We start from the raw sequence: 8,899 nt of genomic DNA on the forward strand, positions 1-8,899 counted from the left end.
AATGACGAGGACAGGCGAACGACGAGGACACACTGATGAACGATGAGGACTGGCGAACGATGAAGACAGGCGAACAATGAAGACAGGCGAACGACGAGGACAGACAGGCGAACGACGAGGACAGGTGAACGAAGAGGACAGGCGAACGATGAGGACAGACGAACGACGAGGACAGGCGAACGACGAGGACAGGCGAACGACGAGGACAGGCCAATGATGAGGACAGGCGAACGACGAGGACAGGCCAATGACGAGGACAGGCGAACGACGAGGACAGACGAACGACGAGGACAGACGAACGACGAGGACAGGCAAACGACGAAGACAGGCGAACGACGAGGACAGACAGGCGAACGAAGAGGACAGACAGGGGAAGGACGAGGACAGACAGACAAACGACGAGGACAGACGGGAACGAAAAGGACAGGCGAACGACGAGGACAGGTGAACGATGAGGACAGACGGGTGAACGATGAGGACAGGCGAATGACGACGACAGACGGGTGAACGATGAGGACAGAAGAACAAACGATGAGGACCGGCGAACGACGAGGAGGACAGGCGAACAACGAGGACAGACGGGCGAACGACGAGGACAGGTGAACGATGAGGACAGGCGACCGACGAGGACAGGTGAACGATGAGGACAGGCGAACGACGAGGACAGGTGAATGGCGAGGACAGGCGACCGAAAAGGACACATTGATGAACGATGAAGACTGGGGAACGATGAAGACAGGCGAACGACGAAGACAGGCGAACGACGAGGACAGGTGAATGGCAAGGACAGGCGACCGAAAAGGACACACTGATGAACGATGAAGACTGGAGAACGATGAAGACAGGCGAACGACGAAGACAGGCGAACGACGAGGACAGGCGAACGACGAGGACAGGCGAACGAAGAGGACAGCCGAATGACGAGGACAGGCGAACGACGAGGACACACTGATGAACGATGAGGACTGGCGAACGATGAAGACAGGCGAACAATGAAGACAGGCGAACGACGAGGACAGACAGGCGAACGACGAGGACAGGTGAACGAAGAGGACAGGCGAACGATGAAGACAGACAAACGACAGGCAGGGGAACGACAAGGACAGGTGAACAACGAGGACAGACAGACAAACGACGAGGACAGACAGGGGAACGACAAGGACAGGCGAACAACGAGGACAGACAGGGGAACGACAAGGACAGACAGGGGAACGACGTGGACAGACAGGGGAACGATGAGGACAGACAGGGGAACGACGAGGACAGACAAACGACGAGGACAGACAGGGGAACGACAAGGACAGACAGGGGAAGGACATACAAACGACGAGGACAGACAGGGGAACGATGAGGACAGACAGGTGAACGACGTGGACAGACTCTAAACACGATCTCTCTCCATGTGAGATGTTCTTACCTCTTTGGCGTGCCTCAGGCCGCGCTCCCATGCACTCTCCACCGGGGGCTCCACTGGTGGAGGGGGCGGGGGGAGCTCCTCCACTGCAGGCCCCGCCTACAAACACGACACAGTGATTATTTTGTTTGTTGACACTCAAACGTCCCCGTCAAAACAAAGCTTTAGAGACAAACCCAGGGATTGTTGGGTATGAGTGGTAGTGGTCCACTAGGGGGCGCTCCATTTGGTGAGAAGAGATCTGGTTTAGTGATGAGGGAGTAGTTTCCTTTGTCGTTGACACCTGGATGAATGAACCTGCAGTTCATGCCCCAGGTACAGTTTCCTTCAGGAAGAAACAATAAATGTCATCGTGGTGTTATTAAATTATGTCGTTCATAATCTGAAGATTATTTTATTTTGTTTTTACAAAAAACTCTCCCTTTAAGACTTGCAAAGAGAAAAATGGTGATTCTTGAATCATATCCATATATATTTAAGTCCATATGTTTATAGGTAAATGAACTGCACACGAGTTTGACTGAGCAGTGAGGGAAAGAAAAGTCTATTTATATCAGGTGCAATGGCTCCCCCTGCTGGACGGTAAACAGAAGTGCTCCTCACATGGTCTAAAAAAAAAGGCCTTTTCAAACTTTTCAGGCCGTGACCCGTAAAATAAGAGGCTGTAAATAAATGAATAAATTAACCTGAAGCCAGACTCAGTCACATACAGATATGTCATAGGTGGGGCTGCAGCTATCGGATATTTTTGTAATCGAGAATTCTAGCGATTATTCCTCGATTAATCGTGTAATTAATCGGCTTGCACACATTATTGTACCGAGACAACAGCAAACACAACAATGTAGGGTTAACGTTATGGCTTTTTGATACGATAACCATCTCTCTTGTATCCGAAATCCGCAATTGAGTCTACGACTTAGCACTTCACTAGCGTCTCCGGGAAAATCACAACGAACGCAACCGTACCGGAAGCAGCCCAGCGTACCAGAAGCCACGGTTGCTAGGCGGAAGTTCCACTGTTCCACTTACAGCCTATAATATTCTCTTAATTTACTGTGCATATGTTTATTATTTAAACAATTCAAAATTTAGCATCATATCTCGTCAAATCGCATCACGAGTCGCGACATCGCTACACATACAGTACGCTCCAGTAAACTACATTTAATCAGCCAACATCAATGTTTAAGTTTGCGTGTGCCGACGGCGTTGGCGTTAGCATTAGCAACTGGATGCTGAATCATTGAGGACGTGCTGTTGTGGTGGTAAGTGTGAAATAATCCCACACTTTGGACATTGTCTGTCTTTTACGGACTGTTTCCCTCTCCGTCATCGCGCCAAGCTGAAATCCGGGTGTGCGTCTGCTAAAACGGTCCGTGTGGAACAATGATCCCTGCGCTGAACGGGCCGCCGCATGACACGCGAGGCAGAGTTTTTGCAAGTGACTCGAGTAATCGTTGCAGCCCAAGTCCTCGGCTTTAGGCAGCCATGCTTCTGCGTCTGCTCTCCACCACCACTGACCTTTGATGAAGAACCTGCAGATGGGACGTGGTCTGATCTTCCTGTCCGAGGGATCCTTGACCTCGCCCTCCTCCAGATCGTCATCCTGACAAGACAAAAAAACACGACAGGTTGAAGCTGAGGTCTCAGACTCAAGGTGAACTGAGGGTCATCTAGTCTGGTCAAGAGGTCCCAAATTCGAAATGACCTGAGGGCCATCTAGTCTGGTCAAGAGGTCTCAAACTCAAGGTGAACTGAGGGCCATCTAGTCTGGTCAAGAGGTCTCAAACTCAAGGTGAACTGAGGGCCAACAAGCATCTAGTCTGGTCTAGCGGTCTCAAACTCAAAATGACCTGAGGGCCATCTAGTCTGGTCAAGAGGTCTCGAAATGACCTGAGGGTCAACAAGCATCTTGTCTGGTCTAGAGGTCTCAAACTCAAAATGACCTGAGGGCCATCTAGTCTGGTCAAGAGGTCTCGAAATGACCTGAGGGTCAACAAGCATCTTGTCTGGTCTAGAGGTCTCAAACTCAAGATGACCCAAGGGTCAACAAGCATCTCGTCTGGTCTAGAGGTCTTAAACTCAAAATGACCTGAGGGCCATCTAGTCTGGATTAGAGGTCTCAAACTCAAGATGACTCGAGGGTCAACAAGCATCTAGTCTGGTCTAGAGGTCTCATACTCAAACCTGAGGGTCAACAAGCATCTTGTCTGGTCTAGAGGTCTCAAACTCAAGATGACCCAAGGGTCAACAAGCATCTAGTCTGGTCAAGAGGTCTCAAACTCAAAATGACCTGAGGGCCATCTAGTCTGGTCAAGAGGTCTCAAACTCAAGGTGAACTGAGGGCCATCTAGTCTGGTCTAGAGGTCTCAAACTCAAGGTGACCTGAGGGTCAACAAGCATCTAGTCTGGTCAAGAGGTCTCAAACTCGAAATGACCTGAGGGTCAACAAGCATCTAGTCTGGTCAAGAGGTCTCAAACTCGAAATGACCTGAGGGTCAACTAGCATCTAGTCTGGTCAAGAGGTCTCAAACTCGAAATGACCTGAGGGTCAACAAGCATCTAGTCTGGTCTAGAGGTCTCAAACTCAAGATGACCTGAGGGTCAACAAGCATCGTCTGGTCTAGAGGGGGCGGGTCTACAGGTCTCAAACTCAAGATGACCTGAGGGTCAACAAGCATCTCGTCTGGTCTAGAGGTCTCAAACTCGAAATGACCTGAGGGCCAACGAGCATCTAGTCTGGTCTAGAGGGGGCGGGTCTAGAGGTCTCAAACTCAAAATGACCCGAGGGTCAACGAGCATCTAGTCTGGTCTAGAGGGAGCGGGTCTAGAGGGAGCGGGTCTAGAGGTCTCAAACTCAAGATGACCTGAGGGCCAACGAGCATCTCGTCTGGTCTAGAGGTCTCAAACTCGAAATGACCTGAGGGCCAACGAGCATCTAGTCTGGTCTAGAGGGGGCGGGTCTAGAGGTCTCAAACTCAAAATGACCCGAGGGTCAACGAGCATCTAGTCTGGTCTAGAGGTCTCAAACTCAAGATGACCTGAGGGCCAACGAGCATCCAGACTGGTCTAGAGGGGGCGGGTCTAGAGGTCTCAAACTCAAGATGACCTGAGGGCCAACAAGCATCCAGACTGGTCTAGAGGGGGCGGGTCTAGAGGTCTCAAACTCAAGATGACCTGAGGGCCAACAAGCATCTCGTCTGGTCTAGAGGTCTCAAACTCGAAATGACCTGAGGGCCAACGAGCATCTAGTCTGGTCTAGAGGGGGCGGGTCTAGAGGTCTCAAACTCAAAATGACCCGAGGGTCAACGAGCATCTAGTCTGGTCTAGAGGGAGCGGGTCTAGAGGTCTCAAACTCAAGATGACCTGAGGGCCAACGAGCATCTCGTCTGGTCTAGAGGTCTCAAACTCGAAATGACCTGAGGGCCAACGAGCATCTAGTCTGGTCTAGAGGGGGCGGGTCTAGAGGTCTCAAACTCAAAATGACCCGAGGGTCAACGAGCATCTAGTCTGGTCTAGAGGTCTCAAACTCAAGATGACCTGAGGGCCAACGAGCATCCAGACTGGTCTAGAGGGGGCGGGTCTAGAGGTCTCAAACTCAAGATGACCTGAGGGCCAACAAGCATCCAGACTGGTCTAGAGGGGGCGGGTCTAGAGGTCTCAAACTCAAGATGACCTGAGGGCCAACAAGCATCTCTTCTGGTCTAGAGGTCTCAAACTCGAAATGACCTGAGGGCCAACGAGCATCTAGTCTGGTCTAGAGGGGGCGGGTCTAGAGGTCTCAAACTCAAAATGACCCGAGGGTCAACGAGCATCTAGTCTGGTCTAGAGGGAGCGGGTCTAGAGGTCTCAAACTCAAGATGACCTGAGGGCCAACGAGCATCTCGTCTGGTCTAGAGGTCTCAAACTCGAAATGACCTGAGGGCCAACGAGCATCTAGTCTGGTCTAGAGGGGGCGGGTCTAGAGGTCTCAAACTCAAAATGACCCGAGGGTCAACGAGCATCTAGTCTGGTCTAGAGGTCTCAAACTCAAGATGACCTGAGGGCCAACGAGCATCCAGACTGGTCTAGAGGGGGCGGGTCTAGAGGTCTCAAACTCAAGATGACCTGAGGGCCAACAAGCATCCAGACTGGTCTAGAGGGGGCGGGTCTAGAGGTCTCAAACTCAAGATGACCTGAGGGCCAACAAGCATCTCTTCTGGTCTAGAGGTCTCAAACTCGAAATGACCTGAGGGCCAACGAGCATCTAGTCTGGTCTAGAGGGGGCGGGTCTAGAGGTCTCAAACTCAAAATGACCCGAGGGTCAACGAGCATCTAGTCTGGTCTAGAGGGAGCGGGTCTAGAGGTCTCAAACTCAAGATGACCTGAGGGCCAACGAGCATCTCGTCTGGTCTAGAGGTCTCAAACTCGAAATGACCTGAGGGCCAACGAGCATCTAGTCTGGTCTAGAGGTCTCAAACTCAAGATGACCTGAGGGCCAACGAGCATCCAGACTGGTCTAGAGGGGGCGGGTCTAGAGTTCACAGAGCGACACTCTTCACTTACGTCGATCTCGCCTTCGTCGATCTCGCCGTCGTCCTCGTCCCTCGTCTTCCTGCTCGCTCTGTCCGGGCCCTTGGACTCGTCCGTTCTCCTGGACTCGCTGAACTCGGGGGACGGCGGCAGAATTGGCTTCTTCTCCTTCTTCTTGCTGCTCTTGTCCTCGCTCGCCTCCTCCACCTCCTCGGCGTCCTCCTCGTCCTCCTCCTCGTCCTCGTGTGCGGCGACGCTGGGCTCCTCTGGGACTTCCTCGTCGTAGTCCAGCTCGTGCTCGTCCAGCTCCCGGGAGACGGACGCCGGGTCGTCCTTCGTCTCCTTCACAGGGACAGCTCCTCCTCGCTCCTCCTCTTCCTCCTCGTCCACCTCAGCTGAAGTGTCCTTCCTGTAGTCACCATCCCCGTCCTCCTTATCATCTCCATGGTCTTCATTATTGAAGCTCTTGACCTGTTCTGGTTCAAAGTCTGGAGACTGTGGTGTGTCAACGACCCTGTCATCCTCCTCCTCCTCCTCCTCCTCGTCTACACCTTCATCTTCTTCTCCCTCCATCAGCACAATGGCCTCATCCTCCTGTCTCACGCCGACAGGTTCTTCATCCTCTGGGTCTGAGACAAAGTCTGGGACCACCTCGTCCTCTTCTTCCAACTCCTCTGATCCCAAACTTTTTCTTCTTCTTCTGCTGCTGCTACCCACCGCTCGCTCCTCCTCGTCCTCTTCACCCTCCTCCTCCTCTTCCACCAAACCCCCGTTTTCCTCTCCGTGGACAATCTCGCTGCCAGAGACGATCCTGTCCTCCTCTTCATCAGAAGAATCCAGCAGCTCAGAGTCAGACAGCGCCTTCTCCTCCTCCTCCTCCTCCTCCTCCGGAGACTGAGGAGACTGTGTGGGACTTTCAGGAGAATCCATTAGAGAACGTTCTAGTGCAAACAGTAAAACAAAAACAGTTATATTAATGTTTTGTATTACACATATTGTGGACTTGCGGCACTTTTCCATGACACATCGCGTCTTTATTGATTCTCCATCAGTGACAGAACCTGATAACTGTTTTTTTTAAGCTCCAGCTCTGACGACGTTTAGACATTTTAAGTAAACTGTGACGTCATCAGGCCGACAGCCTCTGATTGGTCAGAGAGTGTCGTCACTTTAGAGTGATGAGCAGAATCAAAGACAACAATGTCCAACTGCAGATTAAAGTTCCAAAATCTACTTAATCCAAAATCTACTTTAAGTTCAAAAATCTACTCATAATTCTACTTATAATTCCAAAATCTACTTTAAGTTCCAAATCTACTTAAAGTTCCAAATCTACTTAAAGTTGTAAAATCCACTTAAAGTTCCAAAATCTACTTAAAGTTCTAAATCTACTTAAAGTTCCAAAATCCACTTGAAGTTCTAAATCTACTTAAAGTTCCAAAATCCACTTAAAGTTCCAAAATCTACGTGTAATTCCAAAATCTACTCATAATTCTACTTATAATTCCGAAAATCTACTTTAAGTTCCGCATCTACTTAAAGTTCTAAATCTACTTATAGTTCCAAAATGTACTTAATCCAAAATCTACTCATAATTCCAAAATCTACTTTAAGTTCCAAAATCTTCTTATAGTTCCAGAATCGACTTAATCCAAAATCTAATCTATGGTTAGTGTGGAATTTTGAAGAAAATCCAGGTCAAAATCATCTCGAACTGGATGTTTGTTTGTTATTGCACGTTAAAATCAATCATTGTGTGTTGAGCACAGCAGATGTTTTGTTTGCTCAAATTAAATTTTAATTGTAAATTGTTGGGTTTTTTTTGCTCGTGTAAAATGTCTCTTCATAACACAATAACATTGTTCCTTCATGAACGTGGCACAAACGTCACGCCACATTCATGGCACTTCGGAAATAAATCACTAGGAGTGTATGTCGAGCGGGGCTGCAACTATTTCCTAGATTAAAGAGTCAGAACATGACGACGTTGTCAAATGTCTCGGTTTTTGTGCACAAACAAACAAAGATGTCTCCGTTTTACGGAGCAAAGACACGGGGACATGTTCACATTTAAGACTCGAGGAGCGACTACTTCAAATCGATTAATCGTTTGACGGTTTAACCGAGTAATCGACGTTGAGCGTCACGACACTCACGTGTAATGTGAACCTTTTTCACGACTTTTCCAGCGATTCACAGCGAATCCGCCACAGTTTGCGTTCACGTCAAAGAGGAAAAAGACGCCGCTCGTCTCTGCTTTTGCGGACTGAGGCGCTTGTTAGCAACGAGGCCCGCGGCTACAGCAGCGCGCAGGCAGCCGGCTAACCTACGAGCCCGGAGCCCACACGGAGCCGGGGAACTGCCGACACGGAGCCGGAGAAATCCCGTCACCAGCGTCTGCGCGTTAGCACCCGAGCTAACCCCAGCTAAGCCCGTAACTGTGGGCCTGAGCGCGTTATTCACCCGTCTTTCATTTAGCAATGTTAGTCACAGCTCTGCGGCTAAGCTAACAGCTAGCAGCGCCCCGCTAACTAGCCGCTAACGTCCACACGCACACACACACACACACACACACACACACACTGACCTGGCCGAGCCGCAGGTGCTTAAAGACGGCAGCGCTTCGTTAGGACGTCTCCTCGCCGTCTGCTGCTGCGTGTTTACGGGCTAAAGCTCAGAGATGACAGCGTTAATTTAGCCGCTACAGCAGAGGAAATAATGGGGCTCCGCAGCGCACAGCGACAGCGGCCATTACGCACTACGTCATCAACACGCGACAATCTAGAGGGGAGGGAGGGAACATGCGAGAGGGAGGGGGAGAGGGAGGGGGGAGGGGGAGCACGATGACTTAGATTTATTATCATTACACATTTTTATTATTTTTTAATTCAAAATAGTTAGCGGCGATCTAAAGCCTTCATAAATGGACACATACCAGACAAAAGTGTTCTTTTTCATTATCATGATGAT

At 50.1% G+C, this 8,899-nt stretch overlaps 1 protein-coding gene across 1 annotated transcript in view; it reads right to left on the reverse strand.

The window, feature by feature from the left end:
* Nucleotides 1-8,680, reverse strand: part of zc3h18 (zinc finger CCCH-type containing 18) — a 33,385-nt gene extending 24,705 nt beyond the window's left edge. The window contains exons 1-5 of the mRNA XM_083893997.1: nucleotides 8,517-8,680; nucleotides 5,963-6,870; nucleotides 2,939-3,023; nucleotides 1,591-1,739; nucleotides 1,418-1,513 (exon numbers count right to left, since the gene is read on the reverse strand). Coding sequence (XP_083750123.1) covers nucleotides 1,418-1,513; nucleotides 1,591-1,739; nucleotides 2,939-3,023; nucleotides 5,963-6,859 — 1,227 coding nt within the window. The 5' untranslated portion in view covers nucleotides 6,860-6,870; nucleotides 8,517-8,680. The remainder of the gene's footprint in view (nucleotides 1-1,417; nucleotides 1,514-1,590; nucleotides 1,740-2,938; nucleotides 3,024-5,962; nucleotides 6,871-8,516) is intronic.
* Nucleotides 8,681-8,899: the final 219 nt, after the last annotated feature.

This window comes from Microchirus variegatus (genome assembly GCF_963457635.1).
Source record: "Microchirus variegatus genome assembly, chromosome: 8".
NCBI classification, from domain to species: Eukaryota; Metazoa; Chordata; class Actinopteri; order Pleuronectiformes; family Soleidae; genus Microchirus; species Microchirus variegatus.